Raw genomic sequence first — 19,776 nt, forward strand, 5'->3', positions numbered from 1 at the left:
GAATGTCATCTTCTCTTTATTTTAACTATCATGGCATCTGGCTATTTGACTGGCTGCCTTGAGATTTTCTTAAGGATCCTACTACCATGGTTTCTAAGCACCTAACCATTTATTGTCTGACCTATGACATAATTGGCAGAAATCTCCTGCCGTTGCCCTAGCAGCACTGTGGTTCCAAACAAATTTGCTCATTTTCTGAACAATGGTTCTGTAGAACTCATTTTAAGGTTCAAATGAAAGGAAATGATAGAGGTAAAAAGGCAAAATATGTTAATGCAATATATACAAGTCTCTGGAAACATAGTAGCACCAACCTGGCAGACAGAAATCCAGCCTCCTAGCCATGAGGCCATCTTGAAAAAACCTGTTATTTATTCACAAAGCACATTTCTCTAAGCCCACAGGATCTGACAGGGGAAGAAGTGGTGATGATGAATAATGCATTCCTGTTAGTGATACCATCAGCTCAACCTTCTACCTGGACAATTCACTCTTCCTTCAGCCTTCACAGGCTGTTCCTGGATCTGCTTGAAGGCTTCAGAGGCCCTTTGAGAAATGACTTGATAAGTCAGAGAGGGCAGAGGGCATTTTTTGTGTAAAAACTAAAAGGAAAAGAGCCTCCCTGGGTTCTGCGGGGGTGACGGCAAAAGGAAGGAGCAGCTGGAACACTGCTTTGTGGTACAGACAGTTGCATGCTCCTGTCTACTTGGGGATGCTGACAGGCCCTATGCCACCTACTTACTTGGTTAGATTTGGCCACTGCTGATGATACTCAGATAGGAGGAGACACTGGTACAAGATTGCTACTGTCCTGCAGGTTCAGCAGGGCCTGTGCACAAAGCCCCAGGGAGGGTCTAGTGAGTCATCAGGCTCAGCAACTATTTACAGCAAGTGACCCTAAGCACCTGCTCAGACCGCAAGGGCTCGGTTTCCATGAGACTTCAAGTTCATCTCCTTCAGCTTGAAAGACCTGCGAGCTGTGCCCCCTGCCCTCACTGAGCCAGCCCCAGCTCCTGTAACATGTGCCCTAGCAGGGGGATGGCTGCTTATTCCTGTTCATGAAACACAGTCCCTTCCAAGCCCCTTTACTCAGTTGCATCTAGCAGCCCACAGTGGGACCTTTGGTTCCTCCTCACTCTTCCAAACCAAGCTCATACAGAATGTTCTCACCTACGGATGCAGGCCCAGCAGTCCCTTTCCTGCTGCTAATGATTTCCCCCACAGGGGCTATATAGCAGCTAACTGCAGATATGATCTGTCTTTGAAGACATGCCCACACTGCCAGTTGAAGCCCCTGACCTGTCCTAGTGGGCCAGCTTAAGGGCAGATCAGAAGCACTTGGGGGACTGCAGCCACCTTGCTTGTCTAACTGCTGGAAAATGCCTAACCCTTCACCAGTGCCTTTCCAGGCACCATCGTTTGGGCCCAGCACTCCTTGCTGAACTCACCTCTTCACCGTGCGGAGCAGGGTGGAGCGTGCCTCATTGTGGAAGGTGATGATGAGGCTGGTAGCTGGCAAGTCTGTATCATAGCGTACAGAAGTGCACCTGCAACATGGGAGAGCAGAAGTGTAAGCCAAACATCACCCAGTAGCAGCCACTGCAGCAATGTACCTAGAATTTCTAAAGGAGACGAGAATAATATGCTAAAACCAGAAACAGCACAGCTGAGCTGCAGCAAGGGAAGCCTCAGCAATGTTGGCAGAGCTTAAGAAGAACTGTGCCTGTTGAAAGGCAAAGTTTTGAGGCTGTGATACCTAAACTCATGATGCTGCATGCTGAGGAGGGCACGTGGGTTTCATGGGGAACAAGGGTTCTACATTGTGGAATCTAGTCCCTGGATTCACCTGTGATTCATGTAAAATCTTGTTTATTCATGCATAGGACATGCACGTGGCTAAGGATGCATGGAGCTGGTACACTCAGGCATCGCTGTATAAAGCATTTCAAATTCTTTGGACATAGGGTTTTACAGAAAGGAAAATACTAGCTAGTGCTGTGATCCTTATCCGGGGGTTGCTGAGGTTCAAAACTAATACCTCAGCTGGCAATGGAAAGCAATTCCTCCCATCTTCTCATCTGATTTAGTAATCTTAGGCACATACATTCATTCTTGTACTCAGAACCAAGGATTAACTCAGGATCAGCTTGCACCAGGGCAGCTCATACTCTGTGGACAACAAGGATTCTTGGAGAACAACTCACAGACGTGAAACCTGGATCTAATTCTGGCAGACTCTAGGAATGGCAGATTTGGGCTGACCTGTTCCTCCAGAGCATCCACCTTCTTAACTTCCAGTCAGTGTCAAACAGCAGTCAGTCTGCACTAATTCCCTGCCCGATGAAGACCCCACAACCGAATTGTGGTCTAGTGTTTTTAACAACTCAAGGCCACACACAGACTGAATCCATCCTGGGAGGGAATATAATTCAGTTCTTACAGCCACCTCTTGTACTTAAGCATTTACTTACTATTCTTTTATGGCTATTACTAAACTGTTACTGTTTTTATCATCACATTCAATCCTACCGGTTTATGACTTTTTCATTGCAATATTTTATTAAGGGGACAGCAACTTCCTACAGCAATTTTCAAACATCTAAAGAAACCCTGAGAGAGGCTAAAGTGGAAAACCTGAGACAAGACAGGAGACATACCACATTGATTATTGTTTAAAAATAACTCCATGATGTAATGCATATAAAATGTATTAAGATATCAGAGAAAAAGTGCTATGTTAGTGACCTGTTGAGCCCCCCGCTCCTTAAACAGAGAGCCACATCCATTTGTGACACAAGGATGGACTTTCCTCAAACCACAATCTCACTTGTATCAGCTGAAATAAGTCCTCATCCTAAATTGCCATCCCAGCAACCACTCCAATATTGTTAAAAGACAAGGTACTCAAACACAGCTCCCTCATTCCCAAACTGCCACCTCTGCAAAGGGAAGGAACATGGAAATAGGTTTATCTGCTCTGATTATACACTGTTTTGGACTCCTCATTGCTGAAGGGAATCCTTGCAAAGCTGGGGCTGAAATGGCTATATGTTTCCAGGGAATCACATATATGTTGTTCTTCAGACTGAAGTGCATAGATGAGGCTTTTCACCAAAAAAACATGCTCTGCATGCTACCACAGATCAAAAAAAAAAAATAATTCACCTTTGAAGTGAGCTGTTTTTAGGCCAGAACATGACAGCAGATTAACAGAAAACAGCAATTCTGCATGGCAGGGAGACTTGTCAGTAACGCAGGACGGGGCACCGCTGTCTCTGGAAGACAATCCCGAATACTATGCTGGGGAACTGGAGCACAAGACTTTCATCTCACAACCAAGGTCCCAACCGCTTGCATTCACAAAGCATCCTGATGGCTGTCAGTGCTGGCAGGCTCACAAAGCTCCATGTCTCCTGATATCCCTTTCACAGTTTCAATCCAGCTAGATTCCTGGTTTCCCATTCCCAGCAGCTGTGAAGTGTTGCTTTGCAACTCTAGGTAGGATCCAGGTTCCAGCCCAGATAGACAAGCATTTCAGGCATGGTTAGTTTGCTTCTATTTTTTCTCCATTGAAGTAGGCTGTTTTACACTATCCTATCACTATCAAACCTACAGTTTTCAAGGTACAACATTACCTTTTTGTACTCCAGAAACTACAAAATAGTTACCTGAGCACTATTAGCAATTTAAAGATGAGTTTAGTCAGCAGAATAAATTCACCCCTGGTGAAACAAGGACAAAATGATGAGCACTTTTCATGCCATGAAATATTCACTGTATTCACACGTTAGTTTCATCCCCACCCCAGCAGCCTTCATCCAAACCATAATGCTCAGGCTAGAAAGAAGGCACCAAACCAGCTTCAGACAGCCAGGGCACAGCAGGTGAGGAACATCAGAGTAAAGCAAGGCTGCAACAATGGCGTACCTTACAGCCAGGACAGAGGGTCACTGAGAGAAGCCATGAGTGTGAGGGGAGTTGTGCAAAAAACAACTGTCAGATGAGCAATTTGAGCTGCAATGGAGGAGCTGTGCTGAAACAAGATGATGCTTGGACCTGGGAGAAGAGATACTAGAAAAGCAATAAGCTGGGGCCAAATTAGTCAAGGGTCTCTGTGCATTTGAGACTTTTCCAGATTAACCATGAAATCTAGTGAAGTAACAGATCAACGCTGGCAAAGAAAATCCCAAACCATCCTTTGTCAACACTGCAGAACAACACAGGAGGGCAGTGGACTCCCTGCACCAAGCAGCAGCCATGGCTTGGAGGAAGGGCTGCACGGTACCTGTAGTGCCTGGTGTCCCGAATGGGCCGATCGCTGCTGAGTTTGTCGCTCTCTAGCTGATTAAAAGCATGCTGGCGGTAGGGGTCTTCTCCAGCCTTCAGCAGCTTTGAGGACAAGTAAGCCTTTTCATCAAAACCCCTCCGGTTGTTCTTCTCTCCTTGGGGAGCCCTTGTTATCTAGAGCATAGACAAGTATCAGAGCATCAGGGAGAGCAGCCAACTCATGTTTAGACACAGTTAATAAGTTCAGACATGTATGCTAAGGTGGGTTGTTTGCCACACGTCTGGAAGTGGCTCAGGTATGGGGGAAGGCCGGACAGGCAAGAGCTTGGAAAGGAAAGCAGGAAACCCCCACAGATATGGTGTTATAATTGCCTTCTCCAAGGCAAATTGCAGGCCCTGCTATCCTTACCAACTGAGTTCGCGATGAAAGCTGCTGTTCCTAATAGCACAGGCAGAGACGAATTCCCTTTAACACTTGCTACACAGAACGTGCGAGACTGCAAGCATTTGGAAACCCTTCCAGGCAACACGGGTTCTGACAGCAGCCTCCAGCCAATGTGGCTGAAACACAGTATTTTGAGGAAAAACAGTTTCAGCCTTTCGGCAATCGCTATCGCATACAAACACAGAGGCAGCTGATTTAACAAGTTCCCTGCTGTGTCTTGCCCAGCTTTGCCCAGTCTCACAGAAGTCTGTGATTAAGTTGGAAGCTGCATATGACTGTCCCCAGTCCCGTGCAAGAGCTAAAGCACCTGGGCCGTCCCTCTCCTCTCCTAATTTTCCTCTAGCTTTCCTAGGCCACAGAGTCAGTGCAACGCCAGCACTTGAAGACCATTCACTAGGGCCACTGGGAGGGAGGACAGGCACAGTTCTAGCCCATGCTGAACTCTTAGATACAAGATTTTGGTTGGAAATAACCTAGAAACTGTAAAATATCGGCTTATCAAGCAATCAGGATTGTTTATACAATAAAAATAGTTTAACAAACTGCCTATGGTAGCCTTTTGGTAGACCAAATCATGAAGAAGCCATAAAGTGCTCCCAGCCTTGTACCAAGGAGTGCTGGACCTCCCTAAAACTGCTGGAAAAGGCATATTCTGGCACATCTACATCTCTTCCAAAGTGCTGGACAATCCCCAGATCTTGAGACCCTTCTATGTAAAATAGCTTGCATACCCTGGAATATTAGGCTTGATCCCATTTCTCCCTCTGCTAGAAGGCTCCTTTTAGGAGTTTTAGAGGGCAAGAGACGAGACACTGGTCCCCAATATCACACAGCATTTTGGTTGAGCCATTTTAGTGGGGTGTGAAACAACTCAAGAGACCCAGGACCACAGCAAATTCCTTAAGCAGGAGAGCGCTTAGAAGAAACATCTCTGCACCTTTCTCCAAGAAGGGCCACCCTGCAGTGCAGACAGCCCTAGGAGAACCAGGCAGTTGGGTAAGATGATGGCAAATGAAATTCAGCATAGACAAGTGCAAGATAATGAACATTAGAAGAAACAAATTGAACTACTCATGCACATTGATGGATTTCAAACAAACCGTGACCACCCAAGTTACAGATCTGAGCGTCCCTATAGACAGCTCAATGAAACCCTGCACTCACTCTGTCAAGATGGGAAATATAGCAAATCGAGTGCACTGCAAATGGGACAGAGAAAACCGAAACCATTGTGAACACTGTTATACAAAATCAGTGACAGCTCAGTAGCCATGGCCAGAGCACAAGTTTTCTCAAACCAGTCTCTGGAAGAAAGCTACTGGAGGATGAAGAGAAATTAAAGGTTAGGACTATTCCATTTGGAGAGAAGGTGAATGAAGTGAGAAAAAAAATGAAGGTGGCCCATAAAATTATGGCTAATACATCAAAGGTCAGCCTGATGCTCAGATTTCCCTTTCTTACCATACAAGAACAAGGGAAACATCGTTTCATAGGAAATAAAAAAGCGCCACTATTTTCAACGCAAAGAAACTTATTCAAATACTGCACAACCAAGCTGCTGCATATGGATTTACCCTAGTGCAGGACTCACGTAGGCACACTTCGGCAGGTACATCTGCCTCCATTCCACCCCTCCAGGCAGTGAGCGCCCTGCCCTGCCGCCCCTCCACCCCTGCTGCCCCTCCATGAGGGATGCCATCCTCTCACAAGGGATGCCATCCCCCCTGCCGCCCCTCCACGAGGGATGCCATCCCCCTGCGGCCCCTCCACGAGGGATGCCGTCGCCCTGCGGCCCCTCCACGAGGGATGCCATCCCCCTGCGGCCCCTCCACGAGGGATGCCATCCCCCTGCGGCCCCTCCACGAGGGATGCCATCCCCCTGCGGCCCCTCCACGAGGGATGCCATCCCCCTGCGGCCCCTCCACGAGGGATGCCATCCCCCTGCGGCCCCTCCACGAGGGATGCCATCCCCCTGCGGCCCCTCCACGAGGGATGCCATCCCCCTGCGGCCCCTCCACGAGGGATGCCATCCCCCTGCGGCCCCTCCACGAGGGATGCCCATCGCCCTGCCACCCCTCCACGAGGGATGCCCATCGCCCTGCCACCCCTCCACGAGGGATGCCGTCGCCCTGCCACCCTCACAGCGCCCACCACTGCAGCACCAACTGTGCATGTCGCTGGGTTAGGGCAATGGCTCAGTTATCTGTACGGCTGGTTTCACAGCCTGCTGCCTAGACTCACCCTTGAAATTATATTTTTAGTGTGACGAGGAAAATAATTACTTACATACCTCTAAAAATTGAAACGTTTTCCTCCTTTCACTCATACTACGAGTTTTGTCAAACTTAGCTTCCATTTCTCTTTTTCCTCTTGCTCTAGAAATCAACAGTGATTTGTAGCAAAAGCCCGGCTTATCACACACCTTTAAATATTTTGTGGTCACTCGCTTGCCCTTTGCTACTTATCTCTGTCTCCCCAAGCCCTGGAAGAGCAACAGCTGGTTTTGGTTTATATTGCCAGGAACGTCTTGCAAAATGCTGGAAGCAGCAACAAATCTTCAGGAGCCATTTTGTCAGGGCACCAGGAGGGCCAGGGACTCCCCATGGTGGGGCTCAGGGCAGGGCCCAGCAGCCAGGGACCATCCCACGCCCCAGCCAGGAGTGGGGCAGCCGGGGGGGATCCTGGGCTATGGGCAGGGTTGGGGAGCCCCAGGGGGCTGACATGGGGTCCTGAGCCATGGGCAGGTTGAGGGGAGCCCTGGGGGGCTGACATGGGGTCCTGGGCCGTGAGCAGGGTTGGGGAGCCCCAGGGGGCTGACATGGGGTCCTGAGCCATGGGCAGGGTGAGGGGAGCCCTGGGGGGCTCACGTGGGGTCATGGGCCCTGGACAGGGTGGAGGGACCCTGGGGGGCTGACATGGGGTCCTGGGCAGGGTGGAGGGAGCCCTGGGGTTCTGAAATGGGGCTGTGGGCTATGGGCAGGGTGAGGGGAGCCCTGGGGGTCTGAAATGGGGCTGTGGCCTATGGGCAGGGTGAGGGGAGCCCTGGGGGGCTGACATGGGGTCCTGGGCCATGGGTAGGGTCAGGGGAGCCCCAGGGAGTGGGCAGGGACAGGAAGGTGCACTAGGGCCCTCAGGGCCACGACACATTTAAACTTGAACAGTTGGGGGTAATTCCTCTAGTTACTACAGTTCTCACGTTACTTATACGTCAAATTTTAAAACTGGTAAAAGAGCACTGGGAATTAATTGTCAGTTAAGAACATTTCTCATTTTTATCTCAGCCAGTATCTCTTTGTGCTCTCTTCAAACAGGGAAAAGGGAGGATTCAGGGGATGATAGCTCAGAGGGCCTACCTTCAGCTTCCAGAAAGACAGCTAACCAACAGGTAATCAACAAGTAACCAAGCAATCAATCTGCGAGCACCAAGAAGATAACAAGGTAATAAATAGAAGCCAACTGAGATTTGGCAAGACCGCATCATGTCAGACCAACCTAATCTTCCTCTGTGGTGGAGTTATCAGTCTTAAGCGTGTGGAAAAGCCAGAGATAGATACATTATGACTTTGGTGAGGTTTTTGATAGGGGCTGGTAAGACGTTGTCATTAGCAACCTAGAGAAATAACAGTCTAGATGAAACTACTGCAGAATGGGTGAAACTGGTTGGAAAGCCACTGTCAGAGCAGAATTACTAGCTGTTCACTGTCAGAGAAGAGAGGCTATGGTGAGAGCAGGTCTTAGGGGTTTGTTCTGGATCCAGCACTATTCAGTATTTTCATAAGTACCTTGGATATTGAGACAGAATATGTTCGTCAAATCCATAGGAAATCCAGCAAAAATGTCAGACACATTGGGGAACAGGATTAGAATTCAAAATTATCGCAACACATGGAAAAAAAAGTCTGAAAACAATAAATGCAATTCAATAAGGGCACCACAGACCTCTACAGTTCATCAGGTCTATGCTAATACAAAACATGGCAGAAAAAGCAAGGTAGCAGCCCTCACAAAAGCCCTAGATACTACAGCTCATTACAAACCACACAACAGCAAAGCCAGATTAAGAGAGCAGAGCAAACACCAACCTGAGTGGAGCCCAGACAGCTATCAACAAGCCTGGCAAAGCGAATATAAAGCTTATCTTTAAGTACTGACTTGCTTTATCAGATTCTTTTCCTAGAATACAGATGTTTGACTACAGGACATTTATCAGTGTTAATTCAAAACATATTTGACTGGAGAAGCACAGGTTCTCTATGGAATAAGTAGTCAGTCGCCTGCCAAATCCTCTGAGGAGGGCGGACTGACATCCACCTCCTCTTTCCTCTCCCTTCACATTAACACCTCTCACTTCAGGAAGAAGTCAATATAAGTACATATGAGCTTTGGGTATATTAAAGGCACAGTATGTACAGCTGAGTGCAGAGTCAAGACTTTTACCATATCAACAGGACAGTTCATACCTGTAAGTAAGTTCTCTATTTAGTTACACACCCTGTATCCCCACGCATGAGGCTGGAACTACAAGTGAGAGTTACGGGAGCAGAAGAGCCCAGTTCCTTCTGACTGATGCTCTGTGATAGACCAAACAAAATTGCTACATGAAAGCAGAAATAAAGATGAATAGGCACTGGAAATGCAAGTGTCTAGACTAGGGATTAGCAAAGTAGTTTGCACAAATTAAGGTTTGTCCCAAACATTGCTGAGACCTCCAGCACAACTCACATACCAAAACTTCAGGAAATACTGTAAACCTTCTAATCTAATTTCATCATTTCTCATTTTCACATATGTTTTTCCCTTTCAGTGACAGAATGGACTGAGTTGCTTTTCTTCTGTTGAAAGTATGCTCTTATTTGTGTTTTGACATGGTTCAAGAGACCAGAAACTGCTTATCTAGTGAAATTAATTTTGTAAGCAAGGGATTAAGGGAAAGCAACTAAGGCCATGCACATTTATGAAAACTTGAGAGCCTCATTTCTCGACTAGCGCAGTGATACTCCTTTAGGCCTGATCACTTGTAAAATAGCAAGACTATAATACAGACAGTGCCACTCACCTCCATGCATTGTCACTGTCTGCCACCAGACACAGGCACGCCAACTCCAACATCATGCAAACAGCCACTAAAACCAGAGCATCTGGGGACTTCAGGGTCCCAAGATATTTTTTTTAACAGCAGGCTTGGCCAAATTCAAAAAGTACAACCATACTCCAGGGCTCATGAGGAATCATTACCTAACTAGAGTAAGGTATGCAAAACTCTCAAAGGTAAGTGCAATTAATCATTTTACAGTTACTGCGAAATTAGTCCAACAGCAGTTTTATATGACAGGATGTATACGCTGCAACTTTTGCATATCTTTCTTACAAGTGTTTAGTGCTAGTACAACAAGTGGAGAAGGGGGCTGCCATGCTTCTCTTTTGTTTTACACTCATTTTCATGACTGTGTCAGCTCTGTCAAACCCCAGGCCAGAAAAGCACCAATCACAAGCCGTCCCCAGTAAGTGTCTTCCCCTGGAAGAACTAACTGACCAGATGTCACGGTTTAAAGCTGGGCCAGCTATTAACCAGGTGGCAGATGCTCTCTGTTAACCCTCTCCCCCCGCTAAGGGAAAGGGAAAGGGAAAAGGGAGAGAGACTTATGGGTTGGAAAGTTAAAACAGTTTTAATAAACTATAATAATGAAAAAGAGTATAATAACAATAATAATAGAAATAACCAAATATATACAAATATGTACAAAACCAAGATCAAGAGCTTGGAAATCCTCCTCAGGCAGAGTTGCTCCCCCCAGCACAGGCAGAGGGGAAAATGCAGTAGCTCCACCCAGCACGGGCAGAGGGGAAAATGCAATAGCTCCCCTGCCATCACACCTGCAGGCTTTTAACTGGTGATTTGGCAAAGCTGGTACCAATCAGTGGGAGACAGGAGGGCCCCTCCCTCCTGGGCCCCACCTCCAGGAGGCAGTGGGTTAGTGATAAGCAGGAAAGTGAGAATGACATGTATGGGATGGAATACCTTGCCGGTCAATCCTGGGTCACCTGCCCCGTCCACTCCTCCCTGCAGGTACAACCCCCTTCGGCTCTTCACTCGTAAGCAGTGAGGAATTTAGCAGTGACCTTGGTTTCTCTAAGACTAATTGGCCTGGTTTGGGCCAAACCAGGACATTCCACCCCTTATTCCATACCATTCATGTCATACTCAGATCACCACTACCTTTTCATTTTCAAATATATATATACATATCACTAGTCTATGATTCATCTTTATGCAAAAAGTCCATCAAGTTCATTTGGTTCAGGATTGTGGGTTTCCATCTGGCTAGCAGTCTCTCAGCAGTCTCTCTGGCTAGCAGTCTCTCTTTTGTCATGGTTCGTGCCCACGGGTTGCAGGTTAAAGATGTCAGACTCGAGGAGGTTACTGGACGCCACTTGATGAAGCTAGCTCCGGTCTCATCACCCCTGTCTTAACCTAAAAGACACTTATGCAGCAACAACATGCAGTTCAGACTTAAGTAGTCTCACCCAGAATCAGATCACCTTCAGGGACACATTGGACTTCACCATCTTGCAACATCACCCACCAAGTACATCCAGGTCCCTGAGCAAAAGCAATCCCACGAATGGGTTTACCTTTGCCCGTTGCAGGAAGAATCCAGACAGTTTTTCCCAATAGATTCCTTTCATGCACCACAGGGACTTTATCTCCTTCTACTGTATGTAGAAGGTCTGACTGAGCAGGGCCAGCTCGATTGATAGATCCCCTGGTGTTAACTAACCAGGTAGCTTGTGCCAGATGCTTATCCCAGTTTTTAAAGGTTCCACCCCCCATTGCTTTCAGGGTAGTTTTTAACAGCCCATTATACCGTTCAATTTTCCCAGAGGCTGGTGCATGATAGGGGATGTGATATACCCATTCAATGCCATGCTCTTTGGCCCAGTTGTCTATGAGACTGTTTTTGAAATGAGTCCCATTGTCCGACTCAATTCTCTCTGGCGTGCCATGTCGCCACAAGATTTGCTTTTCGAGCCCCAGAATAGTGTTCCGGGCAGTGGCATGGGGCACAGAGTATGTTTCCAACCATCCGGTGGTCGCCTCCACCATGGTAAGCACATAGCGTTTACCCTGGCGGGTTTGAGGGAGTGTGATATAGTCAATTTGCCAGGCCTCCCCATATTTATATTTCAACCACCGCCCCCCATACCACAAAGGTTTTAACCGTTTGGCTTGCTTAATTGCGGCGCATGTTTCACAATCATGGATAACCTGTGCAATAGAGTCCATGGTTAAGTCCACCCCTCGGTCACGAGCCCATCTGTATGTTGCGTCTCTCCCTTGATGACCTGAAGTGTCATGAGCCCACCGAGCTAAAAATAGTTCACCTTTATGTTCCCAGTCCAAATCTATTTGGAACACTTTAGCAGCCTGATCCGCTTGTTGGTTGTTTCGATGTTCCTCAGTTGCCCGACTTTTAGGTACGTGGGCATCTACATGACGTACCTTCACGACTAGTTCCTCTAGCTGAGCAGCAATATCTTGCCACAATTCAGCAGCCCAAATAGGTTTCCCTTTGCGCTGCCAGTTGCTTCGCTTCCACTGCTTTAACCACCCCCACAAGGCATTTGCCACCATCCATGAGTCAGTATAAAGATACAGCCTTGGCCACTTTTCTCGTTTAGCAATGTCTAGAGCCAGCTGGATGGCTTTTACCTCTGTAAATTGACTTGATTCACCTTGTCCTTCTGTGGCTTCTGTGACTCGTCGTATGGGACTCCATACAGCAGCTTTCCACTTCCGATGCTTTCCTACAAGACGGCAGGATCCATCGGTGAACAGGACATACTGCTTCTCATCCTCTGGTAGTTCATTATATGGTGGGGCTTCTTCAGCACGTGTCACCTCCTTTTCTGGTGGCATTCCGAAGTCTTTGCCTTCTGGCCAGTCCATGATCACTTCTAAGATTCCTGGGCGATTAGGGTTTCCTATTCGAGCCCTCTGCGTAATTAATGCAATCCATTTACTCCACGTCGCATCAGTTGCATGATGGGTAGTGGGAACCTTACCCTTGAACATCCAGCCTAGTACTGGTAATTGAGGTGCTAGGAGAAGTTGTGCTTCAGTACCAATTACCTCTGAAGCAGCTCTAACTCCTTCATACGCTGCCAGTATCTCTTTTTCAGTTGGAGTGTAATTGGCCTCAGAGCCCTTGTATCCTCGACTCCAAAATCCTAGGGGTCGACCTCGAGTCTCCCCTGGCACTTTCTGCCAGAGGCTCCAGGTAGGACCATTGTCCCCAGCTGAGGTGTAGAGCACATTTTTAACATCTTGTCCCGTACGGACTGGTCCAAGGGCTACTGCATGCACAATCTCTTGTTTAATCTGTTCAAAAGCCTGTCGTTGTTCAGGGCCCCACTGAAAATCATTCTTCTTTCTGGTCACTTGATAAAGAGGGCGTACAATCTGGCTGTAATCTGGAATATGCATTCTCCAGAAACCCACAACGCCTAAGAAGGCTTGTGTTTCCTTTTTGTTAGTTGGTGGGGACATGGCTGTTATTTTGTTGATCACCTCTATCGGGATCTGGCGACGCCCATCTTGCCATTTAATCCCTAAAAACTGGATCTCCCGGGCAGGTCCCTTGACCTTGCCTCTTTTTATGGCAAAACCAGCTTTCAGAAGAATTTGGATTATTTTCTCCCCTTTGTCAAAAACTTCTGCTGCTGTATCTCCCCACACAATGATGTCATCAATGTATTGCAAATGTTCTGGAGCTCCACCCTTTTCTAGTGCAGTCTGGATCAGTCCATGGCAAATAGTAGGACTGTGTTTCCACCCCTGGGGCAGTCGATTCCAGGTATACTGGATACCTCTCCAGGTAAAAGCAAACTGTGGCCTGCACTTTGGTGCCATATCATCTTCTCCCCATACTAATATTGACAATGTATGGGTATATGTCGGTGGAGCATTCTTCACAACCTTCCGGAACATGGATCGGTTGCATTCCACTTCATCAGGATCTACAGGATCTACAATGTCCCGTGGGTGTCTATAAATGATCTCTTGCACAGCTAGTTCTCTAAGGTAGTTAATACCTTTTTCTATAGTGGTCCATTTGCTTAGGTGACTCATAACATCGTCTTTATAGGGATACCTGCTCTTTACAGCTGACAAGAGTCACCTCCAGAGACTGATAGTGTTTGACTTTCTTGCGAGCGCCTTATCAATACCACCATCTCTGGACAGGGATCCCAACTGTCTGGCTTCTCTGCCATCTAATTGCATGCTATCTGCCCCATTATCCCAGCATCGGAGCAACCAGGTAATAATAGGTTCACCGTCATAACGGCTGAAGTCTTTCCTTATATTTCTCAGGTCCTTCAGGGATAAGGAGTGGTAGGTTATCTCTACGTCCGAGTCCTCTTGTGATAGTTCTGCTTTAGAAGGACCTTTCTTCTGTGATGGGTCTGCTTTAAAAGGACGATCGAGGAAACCCCCATCTGTGTCAGGCCCTAACTCTGCCTGAGAAGGGCCCTCACCTGGGTCATATGATGGCTCTGCCTTAGAAGGCTCTGAGTCATCATCCTTCTCTTCACAAGCTGATTGCTTTTGGTATTTCTTCCTGGTTACAGGAGCAATTGGTACAGATTCGATAGATGCTGGGGTCTGAGTAGATGCAGTGGCTGTCGTGGGAGTGCTGAGAGTCTGAGTAGCTGCAGTGGCCATCTTGGGGGGTGTAGCAGCTGTGGTACAGGCTGCCAAGGTTTCAGTGGGTTTAGTGGCTGTATCGGCAGTACACGCTGTAGGGTCTGAGGTGGCTGCATAACACCTACAACTGTCCCTGCACCGATATTTAATCTTATCCCACATCAGAAACACATTCAGGACAACCAAAAATAAAAACATACCACCTAGACAGCACCATCCTAATTTCGCAAAATCTAGTGGAATCAGCTTGGCAGAAAAGGAGAAGGTACTATTTCCTGAAGTAAAACTGGAAGTGTAATCATTAACAGAATCAGCTAAAGGACGCCTGGAGCATGCAGATGAAGTTGCTGCTACTGATTCGCGATTAAAGCTGCCCATCATTGTGTCATAGAGATAAGAGATCGGAATATTAACTGCCCAGTTCATCACAGCATAAATCAGTATTAAACCCCATACCAAAACAATACATTTCGACCAGCGCCCACTGCTAAACTGCATGTAAACATTCATAAGAAGCAAGCAATAACACAGTGCCCACGGCAGGTAAGGCATCATTGCAATACTCAACTGTGAAAGAAACTCCATAAAAAGATGAGATAACACAGCATTCAAAAATGACATCACCATCTTCACTATCTGTTTTAACTTTCCAACCCCTCATAAATCTCAAAGGAAGAAATCTGATATTCTCTCAGCTGAGCTCTCCGGGTCTCCTCCCACCAGAGCCAGGATTCAACTTATCAGAGTAACCTGTTGGAGCTTCTTTCGAGCCCCACGTTGGGCACCAATAAATCTGTCACGGTTTAAAGCTGGGCCAGCTATTAACCAGGTGGCAGATGCTCTCTGTTAACCCTCTCCCCCCCACAAGGGAAAGGGAAAGGGAAAAGGGAGAGAGACTTATGGGTTGGAAAGTTAAAACAGTTTTAATAAACTATAATAATGAAAAAGAGTATAATAACAATAATAATAGAAATAACCAAATATATACAAATATGTACAAAACCAAGATCAAGAGCTTGGAAATCCTCCTCAGGCAGAGTTGCTCCCCCCAGCACAGGCAGAGGGGAAAATGCAGTAGCTCCACCCAGCACGGGCAGAGGGGAAAATGCAATAGCTCCCCTGCCATCACACCTGCAGGCTTTTAACTGGAGAATTGGCAAAGCTGGTACCAATCAGTGGGAGACAGGAGGGCCCCTCCCTCCTGGGCCCCACCTCCAGGAGGCAGTGGGTTAGTGATAAGCAGGAAAGTGAGAATGACATGTATGGGATGGAATACCTTGCCGGTCAATCCTGGGTCACCTGCCCCGTCCACTCCTCCCTGCAGGTACAACCCCCTTCGGCTCTTCACTCGTAAGCAGTGAGGAATTTAGCAGTGACCTTGGTTTCTCTAAGACTAATTGGCCTGGTTTGGGCCAAACCAGGACACCAGAAAGGTGTAATTGATGAATATGGACACAAAGCAAGCCAGGGAGTAACGACCTCACCAAAACTTTCTCCCTCTTGAGGCCCCGCTTTGATTTATCCTGCTGCTGCAGCCTCACATACTGCCACTGCCATGACCCCCAAACCTGCCAGCACCTCCTTCCCACCAGCCCTGCAGGTCCAGCCCCCCTCAGCAGAGGTTTCCCCTCTGAACCGCTTTAATGTCAGCTTCAACCCATTGGGCTGAGATACAACCTTGCTGGTTGAGCAAATCCTCTTCCCTCAGAGCAAAGGCCAGGGCAAGTCACCTCTGTAAACCACAGTGGACCTGCTGGGGCCCAAACGGTGTGAAATTTTTCTCCGTGGGCTCACTCCACTTGCTCCACATGATGTCCCAGTGACCTGAAGACAAGCCTCAAAGAGGACAGGACAGCCCAGCACCACCACCAGCAATCAGATGCTGGGGAACACAGCGGTGCTTGGGGATGCTAGAGACAGGTGCTGCCCACCTCTGTAACCCATATGCTGGCACATGGATGGGCTATGAATGGCACAGAGAGGGCAGGACTGAGAGTTGCAGCAACTCCCAAGAAATTCCCAGGAGATCCTGCTTGCCCAGGGAGCAAGCTACTCTTGATGGGCTGAACCTGCAAGATATTGTCTCTTGAATGCCTGTTGTCAAAACCATTTGTTTTAGAGGGTGTGTTGCATTTCCAGTTGGGTTTAAGAATCCCAGTGTGCACATGGCTCTTGTTATGTCTCATAAAAAAGTCCATATACTTCTCTGAAAAATTGTCAAAATACTTTAAGAGAAAAGGCTATGCCTGACAGCACAGGGCCTATTTTATTCATGCTTTGTTTAACTGTGTAAAGCATTTTAAATGTGGTTTAGGAACCATGCTCCTATGGAACTTCTGTTATGAAATGGTAACAAAAATTACCACAGTTAAATAGAACCATCTCTGTTCTTTGAGAAGTGCAAGTGCTAACAGAGGAGCTCAGAGGCCGATTTGAATGTTTTGTTTGTAGCTTGCACAAACTAGAGTAACACAATGGAAGCAGTAAAGCAACTGGAATTGATCAGCTCCCACAACAGCTAATTGGTCACAAGAGATTTTCTACTGCCATCAGCACTGGACAATCTTGAGGCCTGCTGCCAGTTCCAAATTGGGCTGGAGAGACTGGTGGTGGGCCTGCAGCAGAGGCTATTTTCAATGCCCTCTGAGAAAAGGCCATGGTTGCCAGCTCACAGGGTTTCTCCAGGACCTGTGACAGAGCTGTATTCACCAAGGGATGGTGGGAGTATGAAGCAGGGAAAGTCTGCTGGGGCTTGCTCTCCAGCATAGCTGCTTGCCCAAGGTGCCTCTCCACCTCACTATTCTTTTCCACTGTCTCCTGGCATTTATTGCCTTCTGTGTATGCAGAGGCAATTCTCTGCCATCTCTGAAAGACTGCATCTCTGCTCTCTTCTGTTAGCCCTGAGAAACCCTTTCTCTCTGTCCCTGCCTCACGGCTAGGAAGTAATAGAATTCCACCCATTTGTTCTTCTCTTCTTCCCTCATAGTTTTGCCAGACATTGAGCTGTTGACAAGGAAAGTGTCTTCAAGCATCTGGCCTGAGAAGGTGGAAATCCTGTATAAGGCAAGAAAGTAGAAGCAATCATTTTTCTGTGTTTGGTTTCTACAGCAATGTTCTCCCCACACGCATCAATTTTTTGGATGCTACTTTCAGAGCCTCCTCCAAGAGACACAGAAGGTGGCACAGTGTTTTCCATGTTATTGCCTGCAGCCTGGATGAGGTGAACATCACACTCTCCTATGATGTCAGTCACAAGCAGACATGGGTTGTTAATGTGAAGAGTTTAGAAACAGGATGCTGCTGACTTACAGCACATCAGTTACTGTCACAACACAGTTACTGTCACAACAGTGTGTTGACAGACAAGGCTTGGCTACTACCTTTCATGCAGACTTGCCATGGTTGCACAAGCTGGTCTTTCAGGCAGTTTTGGGGAAAAAAGCAGGTAACACAAGAGAGGAAAACAGTGCGGGGGAAGTTTACAGAGGGAGCAGCAAAAAACAATCCCCAAGAGCAATTAAGTTACTACCTCTATCTATCATGAGTGGTGGTTCGCTGATAGCTTCACACACCAGTACCCTCATCCAACTTCTCAGCATATGGAAAGGTGGTGTCTGTCCTACCTCCTTGCTTTCATGTCTAAACTCACAGTTTTGTTTCTGAGGCAGCCATGCAGCCTCTGCCTAATGATCCTACTTAGCCACCTCTTTAGTGACTCTGTGAAGAAGCATCCTTCTTGTGATATTTCATCCTGATCCTGCATGTCCTTGTCTACGGAAGGGAGGGACGCTTCCAGGAAGCACATCTGGATCACTTTGCCCAGGTCCCAAAGGTATACAAAGCAGCACGTGTTGACAACGGGAGGACAGCCAAAAGTAACACACAGTGCACAAGCGAGAGCACTACAGCACACACCAGTCTCATTCATTTTGCAGACAGCAACGCTAAAGAGGGTGAGGTACTCGCTGCCATGCTAGTTATATGAGCTCAGCATCATACTGCATGCAAACAAGCCACTTTCACATGCAGTGACTGGCTTCAGCATGAACTAACCCCTCTCCGCCCTCGTGCAGGTTAGCAGTCCATGCATAAATCATGCCTACTTGGATGCCCCTCTGAATACAGTCCTGATGTATATTCATTGTAGAAAGGTAGCCTGAGAAGCTGGAATTTATTATACAACTTCACATGTGACAGGTGCACAATACTACCAGTTATCATGTTCTATCGCTGGCCAAGACAGATATAGCATAAATAGATATAACATGCAGCAGGAGACGACTTCTATAAAGTATGTCCATCTTTGACCCAGCGATGTAATCCTGAATAGGCCTTGAGCAGTTAACAAGGACTGGATCCTGCAGTTTTCTGGCCCAGCTGCCCAGAGGCTGGAAGACATTGCCCATAACTGGAGAGAGGGCACATGATGCCCTGGGGCATCCTTCTAGTCTTTTGTTTTTAGGAGCGTGGAATAAAGCAAAGCAGTGGAAGCCAAAAGGGCTTCAAAGATAGATGCCCAAGGGCACTCTCTTCAAAACAGCTCTGAGGAAATGAGCCTGCTCAGAACTGTGGAAAACCAGACCCCAGATGAGGTAAAGCAGTTGCCAAGGCCTATTTCTTCCCTCAGTTTGAAGTCTAATGCACACAGATGCCCATTATGCAAAACTGAAAAAGTATATTACAATTTTCATTTTTAATGTATTTATTACATTCACATACATTGATTTTGTATAAACATCCACATGTCCAGACACACACACATCTGGCTTCTATGTTCAGTTAATCTTTATCTCATTCCCTGGAGTAAAGCCATTTTTCCCCTATTTGGCAAATTTTGTTGTGACATGAACACTGCCACTTTTGCTGACAGAAACCTTTATGCTTTTATATTTCTCTCCAGGAGAAAAACAATGTGAAGAAAACCCTGAAAGATAATGAGGGGATGGTCTTCAAAATTACTGAGTAATGAAACGGTTGAGGGCCCCAAGAACAAAGAGGATGTTGTAAATACCTTAGACATTCGACTAACCTAGTTATATAAATAAACAAAGGGAGCCTTTTTTTAATGTAGATGGGTATATCTCACTTCAGACAACTGGGCCTTGAAAAGATAGTTTCTAATTAGGATGGCTGTATTTCACTTCAGACAACTTGGCCTTGGGAAAACAGAGGCACAGAAACCTAAAGATAAGGGAGTTGCAACAGCTGCCTTGAAGGACACAGCCTACGTGACCTACGTGATCCCTGGACTGAGTTTGCGCAGAAGCAGGGGTCAGTTAGCGAACACAGCGAGGAAGACTATAAGCCTTCATCTGAAGACCCCTGACGACCACCAGAG

At 47.0% G+C, this 19,776-nt stretch overlaps 1 protein-coding gene across 1 annotated transcript in view; it reads right to left on the reverse strand.

Moving 5' to 3' along the window:
* The window catches only part of GALNT16 (polypeptide N-acetylgalactosaminyltransferase 16), a 77,725-nt gene that overhangs the window by 27,483 nt on the left and 30,466 nt on the right, over positions 1–19,776 (reverse strand). The window contains exons 3-4 of the mRNA XM_068398766.1: positions 4,286–4,423; positions 1,449–1,547 (exon numbers count right to left, since the gene is read on the reverse strand). Of these exons, the coding sequence (XP_068254867.1) occupies positions 1,449–1,547; positions 4,286–4,423 (237 nt within the window). The remainder of the gene's footprint in view (positions 1–1,448; positions 1,548–4,285; positions 4,424–19,776) is intronic.

The sequence above is a fragment of the Nyctibius grandis genome, chromosome 4 (genome assembly GCF_013368605.1).
Source record: "Nyctibius grandis isolate bNycGra1 chromosome 4, bNycGra1.pri, whole genome shotgun sequence".
Classification (NCBI taxonomy): domain Eukaryota; kingdom Metazoa; phylum Chordata; class Aves; order Nyctibiiformes; family Nyctibiidae; genus Nyctibius; species Nyctibius grandis.